General features: G+C 35.7%; 1 protein-coding gene across 1 annotated transcript; it reads left to right on the plus strand.

Annotated features, from left to right (window-relative positions):
- Positions 1 to 4,226: 4,226 nt before the first annotated feature.
- LOC123718034 (transferrin-like) lies at positions 4,227 to 18,862 on the plus strand. The gene is made up of 16 exons (XM_045674386.1): positions 4,227 to 4,296; positions 7,062 to 7,152; positions 7,471 to 7,610; positions 8,423 to 8,571; positions 8,761 to 8,905; positions 9,228 to 9,421; positions 10,278 to 10,420; positions 10,997 to 11,163; positions 11,710 to 11,950; positions 12,679 to 12,836; positions 14,189 to 14,328; positions 15,030 to 15,090; positions 16,662 to 16,778; positions 17,549 to 17,690; positions 18,183 to 18,295; positions 18,489 to 18,862. Exons 1-16 carry the CDS (start codon positions 4,236 to 4,238, stop codon positions 18,614 to 18,616), a joined length of 2,190 nt encoding a protein of 729 aa, XP_045530342.1. The 5' UTR covers positions 4,227 to 4,235; the 3' UTR covers positions 18,617 to 18,862.
- The last annotated feature ends 2,936 nt before the right edge of the window (positions 18,863 to 21,798 follow it).

Below are 21,798 nucleotides of genomic sequence, written 5' to 3' on the forward strand. Positions count from 1 at the left end.
GAATTAATGAGCGCAAATAAATGTACATTTATCAATAAATCTTAAATTTTATTTTACTCCTTTGTATTCATGCAAAATAGTGATAATTCAATTTTATTCATAAAAGTATGCAAACGTTCTTTTGTTATGACATTGTCACGTTAAACTTTCAACCGTAAACCGACTTTACAGACAATCTTTTTTTTTATTAATGGCTGTTTTATTTTTCAAAAGACTTTTCTACATTGACCATGTCATCTTAAGTCACGGCGTCCATACCTATCACTGTAAATAACCATAACTTTACAAAAAAACTGTTTTTGATGATAATAAAGTGACAACTGTTTTTCTTTGAAATACTTACGTTTCTGTGTATTTCAAAATTGAATAAATAAATTTTCTCCTTCGAATTTAGAACTACATTATCTTTAAGTAACAAATGCTATATTTGTGTCCAACAATAAAAAACGACTGCTTGGCCGACGGTTTAACACCTTTATTCGATTTAAATAATTATTTTATTATACACCGAATAAATACTTGTAAAAAATAGCGTTATTGTCTTTTCGTTTTCAACATTTTGGTCACAAAATCTACAATTATGATACAAAAACCTGTGGTGAAAGGTAGATGCTGTGCATCCTCGACCAGCCAAACCAACAAATTGACCCAAGGCCCCAAGGTAACTAAGGTTGGGAAAAAGAAGGATTTTAGGTATTTTTAGCGCGTTTCAATAGACGATACTACAAAGCAGATAGAACAGTAGAAGTAATAATAGGCGGCTACACAAACGAGGACGAAAACTAAGACGCAAGACCTGAAATACCAATATATCAATAATTTTATAATTGTCGTACATTTAAGAAAAGGTTGTAAATATATCATGTCACCTCATTTTTTTATCGTGTGGATGTAATAAACACACAATAATCTCAAAAGGTATGGAGGAATGTTTCTATTACGAGTGTTTTTAAAATTCGAAAACATTAAATTTACACGTTCAGACCCGTACATTCTCCATTAATAAATGATATAAATGAGTTTGTCGCCCTGAATCGGCCTCAGGATTATTATTAAACTCTTAAAATCACAGCTTGATTAAAATTGTCTAAATTAGATCATCGATATTTACGTTTTTCAATCGTTATTTGATGAGGTATCAACTCGATCTCTATTAAAATATTATTAACAACGTAACATATTAAATTAAGCCGGACGGGCGCGTCTACAGACATACATAAGAACAGAAGTAATCAATAATTTAGTTATTAAACCGATAACAAACAGAGGTTTAAGTTTAATTCCTATCTAACTGCAACTGGCGGCCATCGAATGATCTCTTTAGACAAACACTGCGAGGAAAAAACTTGATAAAGAGCGCAAAGCAAAGAAAGTCTGTCTCCTGAAAGCGCGCTTCCGCTGGATCAGCCTTTGCACGTAGGGGTGAGGTTGCTTTAAACATTTAAAGCTTGACCTTATAACTAACATAAGGGGTAATGGAGTTGTGACGCTGACAAAAAACTAACTTGGCTTGTTTAAGGGTTCTAATTAAATTAAATCTAAATGATAGATACCTCTGTAACGAATAACATTCTGTGTAGTCGAACTATTGGAGATTACCGGAGATCATATTACAATTTATGGATAAAACTAGACTCATTTTGGTTCGGTTGTATTTCCCTTCGAATTATTAACTAAAATATGCATATGTAACTTAACTTATGTAAGGTTACATTAATAGGTTAGTTTGAAATATTTATATTATTATAAATATACAATTGTTTGTATAAACCTTAAACTAAAAACACTCGCCGTACTACACATTACTTTATCAACATTTAGACATTCAACAAGATTTAGTTTCCGCACTTAGACGCCCATTCAGTCCGTTGTGTGTATAGGCCTGGCTAATAAAGCCTATTTACTTCCAGAAGCTCAGAAGTCACTTCGCAGGCCTCCCGGAGCGACCTCACTGCTTCCACTTGTTACAGCAGAAGAAGTGAGCTCTGAGACTTGATATTTACGATTCATAGATAAACGTAGGTGTAAAGTACTCAAAATTTGTTATATATTAACATACACATATAAACTAAATAGGCTGCTTAACATCTACCCGCTTACCGTCTACAATCTAAAAGCACGACTAAAGGACTGGCTCATGAACATACCCTACGCAGAGTTGGAGCTTCTTCTGAGGCCTAGTATGTAGTTACAAACATTATTCATTCACTCACTGACTCACTCACACACTCACTTATGCACTCAAGCGTGTTGATAACAGTTAAAAATAAATAACAAAAATAAATTAATAAAAGATGTAACTGAATTATATATAAATTAAATATTTTAAGGAATGTATAATAAAGTTTGTTATGAAAGAGCTGGAAACCCTGGCCCCCAAATCTTACACATTGTATTGCAATTTTACTTAAATTAATAAACACATATTAACGTCTAAATTGTCAAATAATATGTGTAAACCTTAGTCTTCCAATCATCAAAGTAATAATACTCATAGCAATCGAAATTATGAACGAAACTCGCAAATTTACAGGCCAGATTTCTAGGCACAGGCACATCCATCAAAACGGTGTCCTTTTGTTGTGTTGCATGTGTATGCACGAGTGCAAATAACTCGACTGGCGAGATTTAAAAAAAAACTTTATTTAAAAATTACACTTTTATTTATAGATTATACAAAAGTATTTAAAATTAGCTAGAGCTTAGTGCTATATAGTGATGTGAAACCTTCCTCTTATATAATCGCGAGTGCTCCTCCTGCTTATATACTGAGGATGCGACGTCTGCAGAGTAAAATACCGGTGGTCACTGGTGTCAATGCAATAATGCTTCAATGCTCCATGATACTGTAACATTCCAAGGTGTCATTACCCGAAGTTGTTTATCTTTATGACAGTATACGGGTTTCTCAAGAATAAGATCATTATTGTTTATGTTAATAGAACTCTTGTGACTTGGGTGGCATCACACACGTATGCCGGTGTCGCTCGCTAGGGCGTCCCCTCTGGCGTGGCAATTCTCAGCACGCCAGACAAGTGCCGCCGCGTCGTGTACTTTTTTAGTATTAAAATCTTTATTGTTATAATTAGGACCGATAACTTTGTCATCCTATCTAAATATATATAGGATTGGGTACAAAAAACCCCGAATGGGTATTGCCAAATGTGTTTCCTTAATTACACTAAACACTAATTGTCTTTTAAAATTGAATCTTCTATGTTTGCTAGAAAATATTATAAATACCCAAAGGCATCGTCTTAGATGATCGGTCAGTCAGTGAATGACAATTTTTTTTTTACTAGTTATAATTCGTAAACACCTGGTTCAAATTAAAAATGCCGTGTTTATACAATGCCTGCTTGGTAAATGAAAGGCTGTAAGCAGGCTTCAAATTATAACCACTGTGATGTTATAGGCAGTCAGTAGTGGTCTATACTGTTTGAAAAAAGGTATGTACGTGCTGATTCCTTACTCGACTTGGTGGGCGGATTTCCAGCACAGTGTCTTCTGCATATTAATGATAAGTAAATGCAAACACTGAAGTCAATTGCGTAATAAACCGGCCTCTGAAATCAAAAAAGTTAAGGCTTCGCACTAGGTTGTCATCTAGTACAATTTAACTCCAACAAGTCATCAGAAAAGTCCTTATGCAACCAATACTGCTTTGTAGTCATCCTCTTGATTATTTTTTTGGTTTGTGGGTATGAGATCCTTCCTTAGTACAAAAACCCCAAGGCGCTACCAACAATCGTCCTTCCCATCACGCGATAGGACGGTTCCGTCAGCCTCCACGCCCATTGTTAGTTTGTGAGCTTGGATTTAGTCAAACTCGAAAAACTTGGTCTCTAAGTTGCAGCAGAGTGTGATGGAGAGACTATTATTACCTTGGAGAATCGTCCAAAACAAGCTTTTTGCGTGACTTAATTGTTTGGTTCTTAGTTGCCGAGTCTTTCTACGTGTTCCATCACATTTGTCATGTCATTCAGAGGGACTGCAGCTGAGTTTTTATAGATATCGCGGTTTCACAACAAAGCTCTGTCAACATACATAACCACCCAACATCGGTTGAGACTCTTGCTTCTTTTCCCTTAATTAAGCTATAATAAAATATTATCAGCGATTTTTTTATCACATCAGAACATGAATGTCGATGATAAGAATCTCGCTAACGCTTTCTGGGTATATATACGTTTGCCAAGGTATCGTTCATTGTTCAACGAGCATCGTCGAGAATAATGGGGGTTAATTTCTTATTAATATTAACTGTCATCGGAGCCACATCAGCACAGTTTGCCTGTAAGTATTGCTTTTTTATAATATTTTCTTTTTTACTATCAACAAAGATTTATTTCCAACACACAAATTTACCGTATTGCCAATATTCTTAACCTACGTAGGTTAATGATTATAAAAAATTGGTCCCAGTGGCAGTGTACCATTAGTGCTGCCAGCATTTCCTCACTGTATTGCGATGCTTCATCGATGAGCAAAGAAAACACCAGTTTTGGGGTCACCCGTAATATCTACCAGGCGTCAACTTAAATATTAAATTAGCTGAGCACTTTAACCTTACGGCCCAAGAGCCTCAGTAGAGGCCCGTTACAGTAGTAAAGGGAACAAAAAATTTATTACTTTCTCCAGCTTTTCTGGTTTGAAAATTGAATTTATTGATTGTTAATATTTTCGTAAAAATTTGAAAAATGTTACGAAAGGCCGATTCAAAAGGAAAAATATTAACAGTTTTTACTCAGTTAATTAAGTGTATATGTAGGCGTGGCGTATATATTAATTTAGGTACAATTCCCCTCCCGTATATGCATAGTAGATTTTGATATATGAGTTATATTACCAAAGAATTGAAATTATGTAATCAATTGGCGTTACCTAAAAATGCCGCATCAACCACAAATAATGTTCAGAGTCGTTCGGATTAATAACTGAGTTTTAGGATCGAACTTTGAGGCAGAAACTGGAATTCCACCCGTATATACAGACTTAGAAATGACGGACATCGAGGTGTCCGTCATTTCTAAGTCTGTATTTGCTATATTTTACGGATCGATATCACTCCAAGTTTACAATGAATGAAATGAAACTGACTGAGTTGCTTGCTATGTTGTTGTGATTTTTATTGAGGATAATCGCTGTGCATATTAGTTTGACGTTCGGTCGAATTAGAAGAACTGTTTAGGTAGAATAATTACGTGTAAATAAAAATACTTACAAAAGATCTTTCCATAAATATCATATACAGGTAAAAAAACCCAATTGTTTTATATGACAAAGTGCCTTTGCTAGCATTACTGATGTAGAAGTATATACGAAAGAAAATTCGTGTTTTTCTCTCAACGTGCGCCTGACGACTCATTTATTTTATTACCTATTAGTTACTGTGTGCTGTATTAGCATGCGAAACTTATCGCTGAGGTCGTAGGTTCGATCTCCGGCTGTGCAACAATAGACTTCCTTCCGCATTTAACATTTCATCGAATTAAAACATCGTGAGGAAACCGGCTTGCCTTAGACCCAAAAAGTCGACGGCGTGCGTCAGGCACAGAAGGCTGATCACCTACTTGCCTATTAGATTGACAAAATGATCATGAAACAGATATAGAAATCTGAGGCCCAGACCTAAGTTGGTTGTAGCGCGAATGTTTTTTTATAATTATGTATGTAGATTGCACATAATTTTTGACAGAGAAAACGAATCTATGTTCTAACTAGCGCCTCCATACTCCGTCCCCAACAACAACTAGACAACTTAATATACAACTCAAGCACTTTTTAGTTCATTCGCCAATAACCAAAGCGATTTTTTACCACTCCTTACCATTTCATAGGTAGAATTTCCTATGTAAATAATTTGCTATCAATATTTGTAACACGCTCGATGCGTCAGGATTTTTAGTGATCTTTCAAGTGGTGAGTCATATCATGATATGACATGATAGCATTGACTCATAATATTTGCTAAGAATAGTAGTAAGAATTACATACAACATACAGATTTATTATTTTACCACGATCAGCCATATACAAAAATGTTATATTAATTATCACGATGTCACAATAATAAGAACAGTACGAAATCTATTTATATTATGCTTCAAAAAGAATTACCGTATAGAAATAATCCATAAAAAATTGGACAATTGGACACTTGGCACCTTTATTTTTTCTGGTTTGAAATATATATATATATATAATCTTGGGCTATGTATTTATACATATGTCGGAGAAATGTCGTCACTCCATCGATATTGGCATCGTCATTAGCAGGTTTAGTAAGCGTCATGTAGTTAAAGTGCGAGCACAAAAGACAGGAATTATCATACAATATGAAATTTAGATTTCCTTATAACACTTTGGGCTTAGATTATAACGAGCAGAGCGAACGATCTCACTTTCCATCTCAATACCCAACTCGATCCAACCTTTCATCATCATTGCTCCTCTGAATACTCAATCAGTACTGTCCTGCGTTCCCTGAAGGCTCTGCCCAAAGTCAAGATGGCGTCCACTCGAGGCATTTGCTCGGCTCTGATTGGTTGTAACAATATTCGTGCTTTTTATTTTCATTAATGATTCCACACTATGAAATAATTCAATGATAACAAAACAACCATTTTAGTGTTTTTTTTTTGTTCGTATGTTTTTATTTTAGTGTTAATTTTTTAGTATTTTAAGCAGCGATGCATGAATTCATGATAATAACTTCTTTATCGGCGTAGGAAAAAAAATTACCGTCACATTTTTCAGTTAAGCGCCATCTTTTTCTTGTCCCTACCACGGTTGATTCGAAGTGATTACGATTACGATAACTATGTTAGTAATAATTGTATTAAAATTAAAGAAATTCTTTAATAATCTTAATAGTAACAAGGTAAAATGAAATAATTGTATTATTTGTATTCATGTCTATGTATATGTCTATTTATCTAATTTAACTTCATTTAACCAATTTCTGTAAAGTTACATATCGTAGATAATTTTTCGAAAAATAAGGTCATAAAGAAGTTTCACTTCTTATGTGTGTACGCACACAATTTATTATTTTCTAGACCGAGTATGCATCCCGAATTCTGAAAAACATTTATGCCACAGCCTTGAAGTCCAATGGAGTGGGGTGAAATGCGAGCTGGTGGAGTCCAAGTGAGTCAAGGCACAATAAATCTAGATAATAACGTAATTTTGAAACAGCTAGTTGTTATAGAAACAATTATTGCAAGGAACAAACCCAGTGCCAATTCTCTTAACAGCGATTCAAAAAAAGTTTCAACGGAGCCCAAACTCGACACGCTTGACAATGTTTTTCAAATAAGTTTCATTTTCAAAATGCTGTTACACATAAGTTGTCAACTCTGAATGCCCTCGATCCGGCTGTGGAGTCGTATTTCTGTGCACCCACCATCCCTTGAACTAATGACAATAATTACTACGAATTATTCCGTAAAATGTGATAATTTTTAGAATCGACTGCGTCCTTAAACTATCTCGCGGTGAGGCTGATCTCGGTGTATTATCTGAAGAGGAGGTGGCCCTAATCCCGCAGCATGCTTCCGGTAAAGACTTCAGGATCGTGGGATCCATCAGAAACGTGTCAAGGAGCGGTAGGTTATTTATTTATTTATAAAAGCTTGTCCACGCTCGGCACTGAAAATAAAATACAATATGGTCTCTGGCAGAATGACCAGTGCTGAACACGTCTGCTCCACAGCATAATGTTGAGCCAGGGCTGAATACAACCACAAAACACACATTACATTCTTAAGACGTACCTTATTCCTGTTTTACTCAATAATTTTTTGTTATTTTTCTTTTTCTGATTATTATTATATATTATTATTTTGTGTTTCATTAGTAATAATTGCTATGATGTATAATACAATCACGTACTCATAACAAACACGAGGAGAAAAAGAATCCATTAATTAATTATAAAAACTAAAGAAAAATTTACTTCAAAGTGTGAAGTGTGAATATGGACATGGGAGACCTGGCTCGATTAGCAGAAAGTTTAATCTGGATTACGGTGAGTTTTGGCACGCGTTCTTCTGAATGAGACAAATGGGATGGAGGGAAGCCTAGGGTATATAGAGCGTACACGAAATTTCAATTTAGTTTAAAGGTTGGTGTAATCTGGCTGTAAATATCATAAATGCGAAGATATTAATATCGAAACAAGTTTATTGCAAACGATTTTACTAATTTTACAATACAGTTTAATATTACTGATTATTCACGAGTCATGTAACGCTCACAACATTTACTTTTGGGCCCGTACGAGATTTACTTTATTGAAAGATTATATAGCCATCCCGTTGTCAAACATAACAAAAATAGATTAAAATATAGACTGAGTTCGAAACTACATAATCTTTTGATTATTGACAATTGAGATTTAAGTTTTATATAATTCCAGAACCCTTCGCCTTCGAATCCGTGGCAGTGGTACCATCGAGCCACACTGGTGGACTGAAAGGTCTACGTGGAGGTCGCTACTGCCACCCAGGTCTGGATGAACGAGAATTACACTGGTCACCCAGGGTTTCAAAGTTCTTGGAGAAGAAGGTATGTTATGGCTGTAGATTGAGGCAATGCCTGAAAGTCAGATATATTATCGTTATACATTAAAAAATGAACTACCGCTACAGATGTCTTTCTGTATTTACGCGATAGGTTCTAAAACATCTGATAATTTTTCACCAATAAATAGTGAGATTACAAATTAATAATTAAATACTACATGATAACACGTAGATTGCTGAAACTGATCGCTGTCCCGATGCAAACACAGACGGAAAGACAGCAGAAGAGTTGGAGGTGGAAGCGCTCTCACAGTTCTTTAACAGCGCCTGTAGACCTGGACCCTGGAGTGCTAATAGCTCCATAGATGCGGATTTGAGTATGTATCATCATTTTTATGAGGCATATTTCTGGATCTCTTCTATTCATTTTAAACCCTTCAACCCTACGATGGCGCTACACCCTGAATCGCGCCAACACAGTATATATAATAATTCTCGACCTCCACTGGGGTCTTGGGGACAGTCTGTGGTAAGAAAGGTCAAGGATCCTCCCTTAGGTTGGACGAAACGTAACGCAATCCATTTACATCTTAAAAAGGATGGATGACAAATTCAATTGTCATCTTCTAGAAAGGTATAGAAACTTTATAATTCTGTTTACATAATATTCGTGCTCAAAGAACTTGAAAAAACTTTCAGAAAACCGCTACCAATCCCTCTGCTCACTCTGTGGTGTCAACTCGAACTGTGCCAGCTATACCAGAGACATGGGAGTAACAGTTGCCCGAGTTCGAAATGGCAATAGACACAGACAAGCATTGCAATGTCTCACAGGTGGTAATAATCCAGGAGTAGCGTACGTATCCTGGCAACACGTTCGCGAGTACTTTAATGTGAGTGAAATTTATTTTTAATCGATATAAGGCATAGAACAGTGTTGGCCAAGTGGCACCAGCGTGTAACTCTGAGGGCGTAGTCGCATGTGTATAAGATATATCATAAAAATCTCAACAGTGAATCAGGCAAATTGCACCGTTTTAGCTAACTTTATTAAAAGTTCTCAAATAATATCTGCAGCTGAGTTTCATTGTCGGACGTCCAAGTCGATGCGAAACTCTACCCGTATCACCGCGACGTCCGTTCTTCTTTAAGGCAGTTTTTGCACTACCACTATTAGTACATTATTATTATTACACTGAAGTTTTTCCGAACCGTTTCGACTCAGGATCCTTCAAGAAAAGATTATACCAATTCATAAAAGGCGCTCTGGCAATATGAGTCTCTATGGGCGGCGGTATCAATTAACATCAGATGAACTTCCTGACCGTTTGCGTAAAAAATATTCAGACGGACGAGAACTGACAAGAAACTCAAGCTTTTGATTGCTGTTTGATATACTCCTTATTGCTCAGAACTTCACCTTCAAAAAATTCAACAAATAAAATCTAAATTTTATTTTATTGATAGGCTTGCCAACGCTCGGCACATTGGTAAAATAAGCCCAAAGTACATTTTTAATGTGTACAAATATTAATCAAAACAAAAATTGTAAACTATGGATCCAGACCTAGCTCGTTTATCAGAATGCTTAATCAGAAAATCAGTGATCTTTGACCAAAACGCGTTGTACGGAAAGGAGGGATTCCTTGAATAAATGGAATAATGGGATGGATCGAGAGGGTACACAAAATTCAAATTTAGATATAATGTTTTGCAATCAATTTGATTTTTTATAGTTATATTTTCTAGCTCTGGAACCCACAAGAGGCAACATCCTATTCCCTCTTATGTCCTGACGAATCCCTTGTAGTACTGGACAGCAAAGTCTTGGCTCAGCGCGTCGCTCCTTGCTCTTTTGTTAAGCAACCATTGAGGGCCCTTATTGCACCAACGTGAGTATTCATATTATTAATACATAAGGAAAAATTTGGACGTCGATGTTTGGCTTCAATGAAGCAATTTATAGAATTCTTGACAAGACCAATATCGTAAAATTCATAATGCAACAGGCTCAAGTGCTAGTTAGTTGGTATAAATACCTGAAGATGAGTTTAAGCTGAGTGACGTTCAGATACCATAGACACCTCGTCCGTGACAACTAAGCGTTTTTTAAGTCAGTTTTTGCCGCGCACCACCACTATGTGAAACCAGCTGCCCAGTGAAGTATTTCCCAACCAATTCGACTTAGGCCCTTCAAGAAAAGAGAGTACCAATTCTTAAAAGGCCATCAACGCACTTGCGAGCCAATAACATGCAGCTATTTTGAACTCAGCCAGTGTACAAACAGATAGGTCTACCACGATAGAAATCTTATTTATTAAGCGTATCGCTCTCGCGGCGCTTCGCTAACCAAGTTACTACGTGCGTTATACGTAAAAGATTTTTTATATTTGAAGACTTAATTATTTCTTTACACTATAACGAGTAGCTTATTAGAAATTCGATTTAAATACCGTTTCTATATTCAGATACCAAGCGAAAGGAATCCAGACAAACCTACAAAAGTGGTGGAAAAATGGTGCCCCTCCTGCTGCCAATTCCTGGCAAGCGGTACTCTTTGAGGCCATTGTTGGGGGATCCAATTCGAGAGTTTCTTTCGATAAATCTCTGCCAAATTTGTCTTATTCTGCTAACTGCAAGTATTAGGATTTTCCTAACTCGGACGCTGAATTAACGTGGAAAATATTGATTAATTTATAAAAGTTTGCTCCGCACACTGATAAACAAGAAAAACAAAATCAAACACATCGTTTCATCACCGGACGTGAAGGCAGAAAACCATTCGTATCACCTCTACGTCCGTCGTTCCACGATTGGGTGTTGTTTGAGGCAGTTCCGGGCACCACCGCTATGTGGAAACAGCTGCCCACTGAAGTTAGTACAATAATGTGTTCAGGATGATGATGAGCCTCCCTATGTGTCTACAATATTTGGTTGTGCAGGTGTGGACAGTACGCCACGATGCGGAAGCGAGCTGCATATCTTGATAATATGCAAGCTTGATGGCGGTAATAGGTACTTCACCTTTACATGGGTCATTGCAATGTGTTTTTAATTTTATGATTATAATATTTAGGACTAAATTTTAAAACAATAACCAAATTAATCTAATTTGTTTTTACTGTTATTCCAATATAAACCTTTTAACATCAAAATACCCATCAATCAACATTATTTTTAGTGCGAAACATCCCACCAATCGATGCGTCTCCAAGCTGTATTCCAGCTCGTCGCTGGTGCACCATTTCTGAATCTGAACACTCCAAATGTCTCTGGGTGCAATTAGCTGCGCATACCCTGGGAATCGAACCGGCGATTTCCTGCCAACAAAGGAAATCCATCTTCGAATGCTTCGCTGCTATCAAGGATAACACTGCTGATTTTATCGCTGCACCAGCAAACTACGGATTTTTGGCCAGACAGTGAGTAAAATTTATTGACACAGATTTAAAAGAAAAACAAAAACCTTTTTAGTTCGGATCTGTATGGCCTCAAATTTCTGTAAGTGTTTCATGATCATTTGTTAATCTAATAGGCAAGTAAGTGATCAGCCTCCGGTGCCTGAACGCCGTCGACTTCTTGGACATGGCGGTTTCCTTGCGATCTTCTCCTTCACCATTCGAGCGAATGTTAAATGCGCACATAGAAAGAAATTGCATTGGTGCATAGCTAGAGATTTTATAATAGTTCCTTACATCGTAGTCAATGCTGAAAATTGAGCGTGCCCAACCCGCCATTCTTAAAATATGGTGCTTTTCTCCCTCAAGGAATACTTATCGCAATATGGCGATGAAATGCTTCCAGCGTTAAAGATACACTGCCACAGGGACCAAACTTTCAAAAATTTGTTTTTTTTTCCATTTATCAATTTCTAATTATTGTTATTATATAGGTTAAGAATATTGTAAATACTGTACAACTGTACAATTTGTGGGTTGTAGCGCTGAGGCAATATTAGATTAAATATTATTAAACACCGTGTCAAGTTAAAACAAACAGCGTTCTTGATATTTAAAGCGAAAACTAATATTTCAATCGTAAATCGTTTAGAATAATTACTGAGTTACGCTCACTACTTTAACGTTATAGGAATAATATTGAGTTCGAAGACACCTAATATATAACATTTATACATACATTTCCATATCAGATACTATGGTCTCTCACCTGTGAAGCTAGTTCAAAACTTACGCAACGATGCACGCGCTTTCTCCCGCGTCGCGACTCTTCTACAGGCTTCCAGTTCAATATCTAGCTTTGAAAACCTTCGCGGGAAAAATGCTTGCTTCCCCGAGTTCGGTGGCATCTGTAAGTATACATTTCTTCACCTGAGTCACCTGCTAACCGCCACCCATGGAGCAAACCTTAGTGAAAATAAATCAGTATATATATATAAAGCTAATTTCATACTTTATATTCCTCGATATCATTTCCGGTGGGAGTGCTGTTTTTGATGCGAGTGACCCAGACGGGGCCTTAAATGCTGTTTATAGTATTTTCAATGAGGTTATCAATAATTGGTTATGCAAGGATCACATTTTGAGCATTTAATTTACAAATCATACCCACTTAATTGACTACGGGAGTTTCATGTATGTTTTTAGTTGGATTCAAATGATTAACGCTGTTCCTTTCCTTTAAAAAGAGTTATTAGTCTTTGGCCATTCTTTCGATTGGCAACATTTTTTATTTATTTCGAGGCACTGCCAGCAATTGCGATCGCTTACCCCGCCGAGAGTGGTTATTTGGCACATGCAGCCCCAGTCTCCAACATTTTCGCATTATATATTTTACCTCTAAGGACCTTAAAAAATATAAAGTCATGGTTAAGTCAAACCATATCTCTCACTTGTTGTATCCTATCATACCCAAGACAAACAAAGTTGGATACATAACTGGGTAAAATGGGTACACTCCATACAACCTCATGTGAATCTATATTTCTTTTCTTGTGGGGCCCAAATCACAGAGTAACATTCCAAGTGGCTCCTAACAAGTGCATTATACAATGCCATTACCGCTTTTATATTAAAAAAAAACATGCACAAAATAAACCCTAAATTCCTATAAGCTTTTTTACAAATTATTTTTATATTATCCCGAAAATTAAATTCTTCGTTTAAATGACATACATAAAAGTAGGGATATTTTTTTTATATTTAAGTCAGTTCGATTCCCAGACGAGGCAAATAATTTTTAGGAAGTCTTTGAATAATGAATTATTTACTTTTAAAAATAACATAGTCTTCTTTTAGTAAAACAGCCATAACTTTGGGACGCCCTGTATAGTATCCGACTTGTTCTAGTTTGGGTCCTAACTCTCAAATCGCTAGCCGCTTCGCTTACCAACGCCGGTTTCCTGGGCTCTTCTTATTGAGATGTGTGTGGGTAGTTTTCTCGTTATCCTTTTTTTAAATTAATACAACTTCTTCTTTTTTACCTGTGATGTGCATCGCAAAGTGTTGATATTTATATTTACAGATATGTTCACGCTCTAGACGTGATACTGCGGTGTTCTGCACTCTTTTTTCTTGAAGCTCAAGATTTGCATTTTGAGTTCATTTAACTCCGTTTGTGTGGACAGACAAACTTCTTGCATATGCTTAACTACATTATCTATTTGCTCGAATTGAGTTAATAAATTTATAACGCATTTCCAGCATACGTAGCATTCATCAGAGCCGCACAAGAAAACCGTGTGATCTCTCGCTCAGAATGCGACTACGCACGTGCAGTTGGGGAGTTCTTTGGCGACGCGTGCGCACCTGGAGCTCTCAACGCGTCCGAAATCTCAACATCCGTAAGCTTTAGTCCAGATTCTAGTATGTAGATTTCTTCAACTATAACCACGTGGCAGAAGTGCCTCTATCATGAGTAAAGTAGTTGTTCGATTTCAGTTCTGCGGCTTCACCAGGATCGCTGTAACTATGCAATCCTTAGCCTTTGAAATTTACTCATTTTTTTATGAAACAAAACCTTAATAAACAGCAGTCTCATCTGATGTTAAGTGATACCGCCGTTCAACACTATGACACGATGGAAAGGTCAATTGAGGGTTAAGAGTCGCCCACTCTAGCCACTAGGCCAACACTGCTCTAGATAATTAATCGCCTGAAGATAAGAAAACCAGTCGACCACTAACCTTCCGAGCGGCTTGTTCCCATGGCGTTGGGTTAGAGATGTGAGGTCTCTTAGCATCCTCCTATACCATTTACCATGGAGAGTGTTCAGAGGAATTGTTCGTAATACCTGTACTTGAGTTTCATCATCGGACGTCGAGGCATAACACGAAATTCCACCCGTATCACATCGACGTCCGTCGTTCCACCACTGAGCGTGTCTTAAGGCAGTGTATTATATTAAAAACTTATTAACTAGTTTAAAAATATAAGAAAACAAATGAAAATAATGTTGAAGAAATTGATCACAACAAAAATATAAAAAAACAACTGTTTACTATTCAAAGTACTACTGTTCTGAACGAATTTACAATTTTTCCAGAACTACGATGTCAAGAGCCTATGTTCCTTGTGTAAGCCGTCGGATTCCGTAGCCCCAAAGGGTAAGTTGCAAAAACGCAACATTTGACAACCTTTTTAAATAAATAAATCTCTGTCCCTAAGTTCCCAGCTCTTTCATAACAAACATAATAGTTAATTCCATAACATCTTTTGTATGTTGTAAAGCTTTATCGAATTATTATGTCTGACACTAAAAGCGTAACGCTGTAACGCGTGAGTGCATCAGTGTGTGTATGTGTGCATGTGAGTTAATGAGTGTGTGGGTTGAGGAATAAGTAACTTATGTTAGTAACACGATAATCGTATACTAAACTAATACTTTTTTACTAGTACAGGGGGAAAACGGGCAGGAGGCTCCCCTAATGTTAAGTGATACCGCCGCCCATAGACACAATGCCAGAGGGCTCGCGAGTACGTTACCGACCTTTGATCTCTCTACAACCTCTTGGTTGATAATTTTGCCTGGCATTATAATAATTTATTAGGTGGTACAATAGTAAGTTCGCATATCCTGCCAAACACAATGGCGCGCAAATTTGTCTTTGAAGGAGTTTAACATTTTACATTATTAGTCTTATGAATTGGTCAATTCTTATATAATTTGTATCGTACATATCATATGAAACGTTATTAAATTTATATCAACTACAGTGTCTCACGCAAATAATCATTTATTGAATAATATCTTTTTCTTAAAGTTTGTCGATTAAGTCGATTTTGAAAGACTCGGAAAGATCTTTTAATTATTTTGGTAAATTATTATAAACCTTAGCCTTACAAAAGGTGTTTTTCCTAAACAGTTTTAGGTTAATTTTTGGCACAGCCAATTTCACCCCATGTCTACTTCTTACTTCGACTTCTACATTCGACTTAAAAATATGTCTATTTCTGTGCAAGAATAAGGATATTCCTAAACTATAAATACAGGGAAGAGATAAAATTTTGAGCTTCTTAAATAAATGTACGCAACTATCAAGACAGTTTGCTCCACAAATTGCTCTAATACATTTATTTTGAGCCTTTAATACCCCATTTACTTCGACTGAATCTCCCCAAACTATAATTCCATATCTAAGTATAGATGAACCATACGTATGATAAGCAGCCAATACCGTAACATGGCTAACAGTTTCCCTTAGTCGTTTTGACACAAAATCCATTACCAATGCATTTTCTATGAGCGCGGTTAACATCTATTCTAAAATACGGACAATTATAATGTATCAACAAACACATTATATCTAATAAAGGATTCCAGAGCTTTTATACCATTTTTTAAGCATTTCTAGTTACACTTATTATATATATTTGCTGGTAATTTGTAGGGATATGTTACATGAGTAACGTGAATAGTTTGTATTAGACTGAGATGTTTGGAATAGTTGGGTTTGCGTTGTATTCTGTGAACAAGGGGTGTGAAATAGTAAAAGCGTCAAGGCAGTAAGAAACGCATCATATTTTCATTATATTTTTGTCACTGAAGTAGTATTTTTACTTAAATTAAGTTAATCCCACGACAGAGGCAATCCTAGTGCGTTTAATTGTATATACTTGTGTTTATCTTTTAATGGAAAAAATGAATGCTTATTTGAAATAAACTACTTATATACAGGATCGAATGTCTGTTCATATGACTCCAACAACAAATACTATGGCAACGCAGGTGCAGTGGCCTGTTTAGCTGATCCAGACAGTGATGTAGCGTTCGTGGATTTGGAGAATATCGATGGTGAGTGACATTTAATCACTTGCAAGACACTTAAATAACTTTTTGAACAAACGGCGCACCTGAATAAATAAATTACGTAATAACTATTATGGTATTTACAATATTCCTCACCTGCATACTAATAATTATAATGTTTGGTTGTGTGTGAGGACGAGTGGAAAGTAAGCTAAGCTAAGTAAGCAAGCTCTGGGGTCGAATCTACCAGGCTAGCAAATAATAATAAAAAAATTTTAATTAGCGCCTGTGCACTTCAACCCAAGATTATCTACTTTATAGGGGCTCTAAAGAAAATCAAAGTTGGGGACATCATATCATTTTCCGCCTACTCTGTGACCGCGGCAGCTTTTTGTGTTTGAATTAAGTTTATTACGACAGTTATTCCGCCAGTCTGAATCTGTAAACAATAACTTGTTTGTCTCACGTGAGATTTCACCAGGTGTACTCTCTGTTAAAGCAACAGCTCATTCATGCTCCAATTGACATTAGCGACATGGTGACCCTTTTAAATGGACTTTAGAACACAAAGATAAAATCGTTACTAACTGTTCCAGAGTTAACAAAATCTTTAACTTTCTTACACACTCAACAGCTCTCACTTTCATAATCTGTTATAATAAATTGTGTGTTTAGTGTTATGTACGCTTTATTATCTTTTATCTGTGTTGCAATCCTCAATTATAATTCGTATTTCTTTTATATATCCTACTTTGTGATGTTATGTTTTATTATCTTCATGCTCTGTGAGTATTCCAGAATATAAATGTTTCTAGCTAATCTAAAAGCAGCGGGTCTTGATGCATCACAAATTCGAGTTCTTTGTCGTAACAATACCTTGGCGTTGTCGACTGGTGTTTCGGTCGACTCGAACTGTCTTCTCGCTGATGTTGTCGACTCCGAGGTTTTGTCACGAAGGTGAGTTTTCAATTTTACTTATTTTACTACAGAGTAAACGCATTCTGATTGAATCCAAAGCAATTTTTTTTTAATCTATAAAAGCTTACTGAGAATTGCTGCATTTATATTAACTTAAGTAAGCCTACAGATTGTTAAGTGCAATCCAATTGAAAAGTTCTTTTGAGTTTTTCTAATTAAATGCTAAATTTAAGATTTATATTTTCCAGCCATTTCTAGGTTGATATCGAGAATTATCAATTCAGTTTCTCCAAATATTTATCCCTTTACAAAAGAAATCTCTAATCTGTATTATTATTATTATAAACTTATAATTAATTACATCATTTTAAATTTAAAATTTTCCGACGTTTCGCGTGCTTACCAGCGTGCGTGGTCACAGTCACCGTGAAAAAAATTAATTTAAAATTATGTAAATATTTATAAGTTTATAATAATAATACATAGCTTCAATCCGTTTAAACGTGTTTTCTTAATATAATTTTGTTTCAGAAATGATCCACTGCATAACAGCTTGAACGCTCTATTGGACACACTTGACGTACACTTTGGATACTTCACGGACACTCAACTCATCAATTTGCCGATTTACTCACCGTTCGATGGTAAAAACTCTAATTAATTACTTCGATTCCGCTACAAGTCATTCATGAACAAATTAAACAAAACGGGTCTGAGTTATCTACCTAGGTGTACCCCGTAACTTTAATAGCGACTTCGGTATTCATTCGTAACTCCACCAATTAACATCATCATTATTCCAGTATTACAATAAAATTAACTAAATCTTTTGACCAGGTGTGAAGGACCTTCTATTCAAAAACACAGTAGTTGGTTTAACAGAGCCTTCTAGCAGCATAGTGAATGAAGCGGCCCGGAATTACCATGAGCTCTTCCAACATCTCGACTCCTGCGTCAGGAAATAGAGTGACTATTGTAATTGTGGCTAAAATTCTCTAAATGATTCAATAAAAGTAATTTCAGTTAAATATTTTGATGAAATGTCAGTCATACATAATCACAGTGCCCATTAAATCGTTGAAATTTGACATCTGTCAGTTCGGTATACATATATCAAATACATAGGTACAATTGAGTAAAAGTAAAGTTCACTTGAAAACCAAATGAAAACTATTTTAAGAAAACACATTTTGAACGGATTGAAGCTATGTATTATTATTATAAACTTATAATTATTTACATAATTTTAAATATTAATTTTTCCGACGTTTCGCGTGCTTTACAGCGTGCGTGGTCACGGTGCCATGTTAACAAAAGACAATACTATAAAACTGTTTTATAAGAAAAGCCACACTTACTTTTTTTTTATTTGCTTTGAAATAAATGTAGTTCAGTTTAGCAGTTTAAATCAATTTTTTCTGATTTTATATTAAAAATAAATTTTACAACATATGTTTTATTTTTATACCTGTGTAATAAACATTTTTATCCTTCAGCTTTGTTGGTTTAGTCTTAGATTTTAATACCATGCGGTCAAAAGAGCGGTTTTGGCCTAAAGGCATTAACGGGGGACTCTCAAAGTTCTGCGTTCGCTGGCGAAACTTTTCTTAGTTAACTATTTATATTTCTAATAGCTTCCGTGTAACTGTTGTGTATGTATAAAACTTTAATTTTTTGTATTCTCCAATAATACTTAATACTTAATAAAAACATCGTGAGAAAACCATGCAAGTTGAACAGTCAGAACAGTTTTTAACAGTGCAAGTACGGAAGGTCCGCGGGCTTTTCAACATGTTTCTGCTTCTGTTCCCGCTACTTTATATTCGATTTTAAGATGAACGCCTTTGAATATGTCTGGAGGCTGATCTCCTACTTAAAATTATCTATAAGTAATCAGCTACATATATCCTAATTACAAAAGAAAACACATGGACAATATACAAAGCCAAAACAGATTACATTGTTAAAATACTCGAAATAGATAACATAAAACACCTTAATAGATAAATAAAGTGCGTTCGTACAAAGTTCACATGTTAGAAGTGAAACTTCTTATTATTAGTAAGATAAAAGCCCCAATATATGATCATGTACCAGTATATGATCACTCCATGTGTTTGTATATCTATATTCACACTGTTTACACACTGTATACGTTTGTTACGTAGCCCTATACCATGGAATCTGCATTTCGCAATATATCAAGAATAACACGTCCCTAATGTTACATGGTGTCAGCGGAATTCGTATGTCGCAACTTACACGAGTTACACGAGCCTCACGTTGCATAGTGTCAGCAATTGGTGCCTCTTCGAGCCTTATTATTTCCATATGTTATGCGCATTCAATTTCCTCACTTCGGGTTGTTTAGCCGTATTTTAATTCTAGTTTGAATTGTAATTTTATTTTTAAAATAAATTAGTTTAAAACATTTGGGTTTTTTTTGAAACCTTCGGCTGTGGCCTTCGTAATTCGTGCTCATGATAATATAAATAATAACAAGACTTTAAGCGACAGAATTGTCTAATCTAAAGTTCTAATATGTAACTACTAAACGAGTACATCAACTAATAGAGTGTATTTTTTCTTGAACTTCCTTTCTCTCGATCTTTCTCACTTGCTTGCTCCCTGATCTCGCTCCGTGACTTGTTCTATGCTACGTTCACCCTTTCTCACTCTCTCTCAATCGGTCTCAATCACTCTCTCCCTATTCTTCGACAAAAACGCTGCACATCTTCGTGACGCTAATTAGTCCGGTCAATATAGACATTTGAAATAACAAAAAATTCCTAGAAAGCTGAATTTTAGTGGAGAGCTGGGGTTTACCATTACAAAGAAAGATTTAAAAATCCCCATCGATCCTTTGTGTGCTACAAAAGTTATTCGGGGTCAAAGGTCAAAAAAGGTTTTTTTTTCGAATAACTTTTGTAGCGCACAAAGGATCGATGGGAATTTTTAAATCTTTCTTTGTAATAATTTGTAATCACAATTTTTATGTCTAAATTGACCGGACTATTGTAAACAAGTTTCACTTCAAAAAGAAAACTAAAATTACATTAAATAAAAGACAACTTAAAATTTAAAAAAAATCTAAATTGTTACTACCTTCAAAAAAATCCAAGTTTTCCCGCCTCTCTAAATATTTCCTCACACACTCTTTAGTAAGGTGAAAAATGTCAACATATTCATAATTTGCGTAATAGTTAGATAAAACCTGAAAAAACAGCGAATTACGGAGATAATTCGTGTTCGTTCGATGCTCCTCGAATAATTGCGAATATATTGTCGCATAATATATTAAGCGAATGATCAGATACCTGAGGCCAAGACCTAAAGGTCGAAGCGCTACCTTTTTAAGGGTAAGAACCTAAGTATGACTACCGCGTGTCAAATACATCAAAAAAATGCTTTTAACAACTCAATTCCTTCCAATAACAAAACGCCCGTTTTGTATATAAGTTCGCAAGTATAAGAGTTCACAATATCCGTAGCGCTGCAACGCAACCACAGAATCGTAAATGACACACCTGATGTTAAGTGATAACGCCGTCAAGAACACTAAATGTCCAAGGGCTCGCGAGTGCGTTGCCGACCATTTGGTGCGCTCTTTTCTTGAAGGACCCTAAGTCGATTGGTTCGAAAATACTTTAATAATAACAGGTTGTTGAAGAGTCTTCTTAAAACTCTCTTGAGAACTCTTTAAAAAATTATAGGCCAAGGGTTAGTTGACTTTGTGTAAAATCATAAATTCAATTACGCGTAGGCGTCAGATTGTTGACAGTATTTTCTATAGTAAACTCTCAAATTCATGAACTACAGATAATAAATAGTTATCTAGACCAGAGACAACACAATGTTACTGGCAGATAAAAACCGTAATGTTCCAAATGACATATGACCTGCTTTGTAGTTGTTAATTTTTTGAAGTCTCTCACATTAACATGTATTTTTGCACTACTTGCCTATCTTATGTAATTTAATACATTTTTATTTTTTCTTTACTCACAGTGGTTGCCTGGAAGAGATCGCTGGAAAGCGATAAGGCCGCCAGTTGCCCTGCATTTGATTTAATTATGTTCAATTTTTTTTTATTTTCTGTGGTGTAACGAAGTGTTAATAAATAAATAAAAAATAATCTTAGAAATAA

Source organism: Pieris brassicae, chromosome 14 (assembly GCF_905147105.1).
Source record: "Pieris brassicae chromosome 14, ilPieBrab1.1, whole genome shotgun sequence".
In the NCBI taxonomy this organism is placed as follows: domain Eukaryota; kingdom Metazoa; phylum Arthropoda; class Insecta; order Lepidoptera; family Pieridae; genus Pieris; species Pieris brassicae.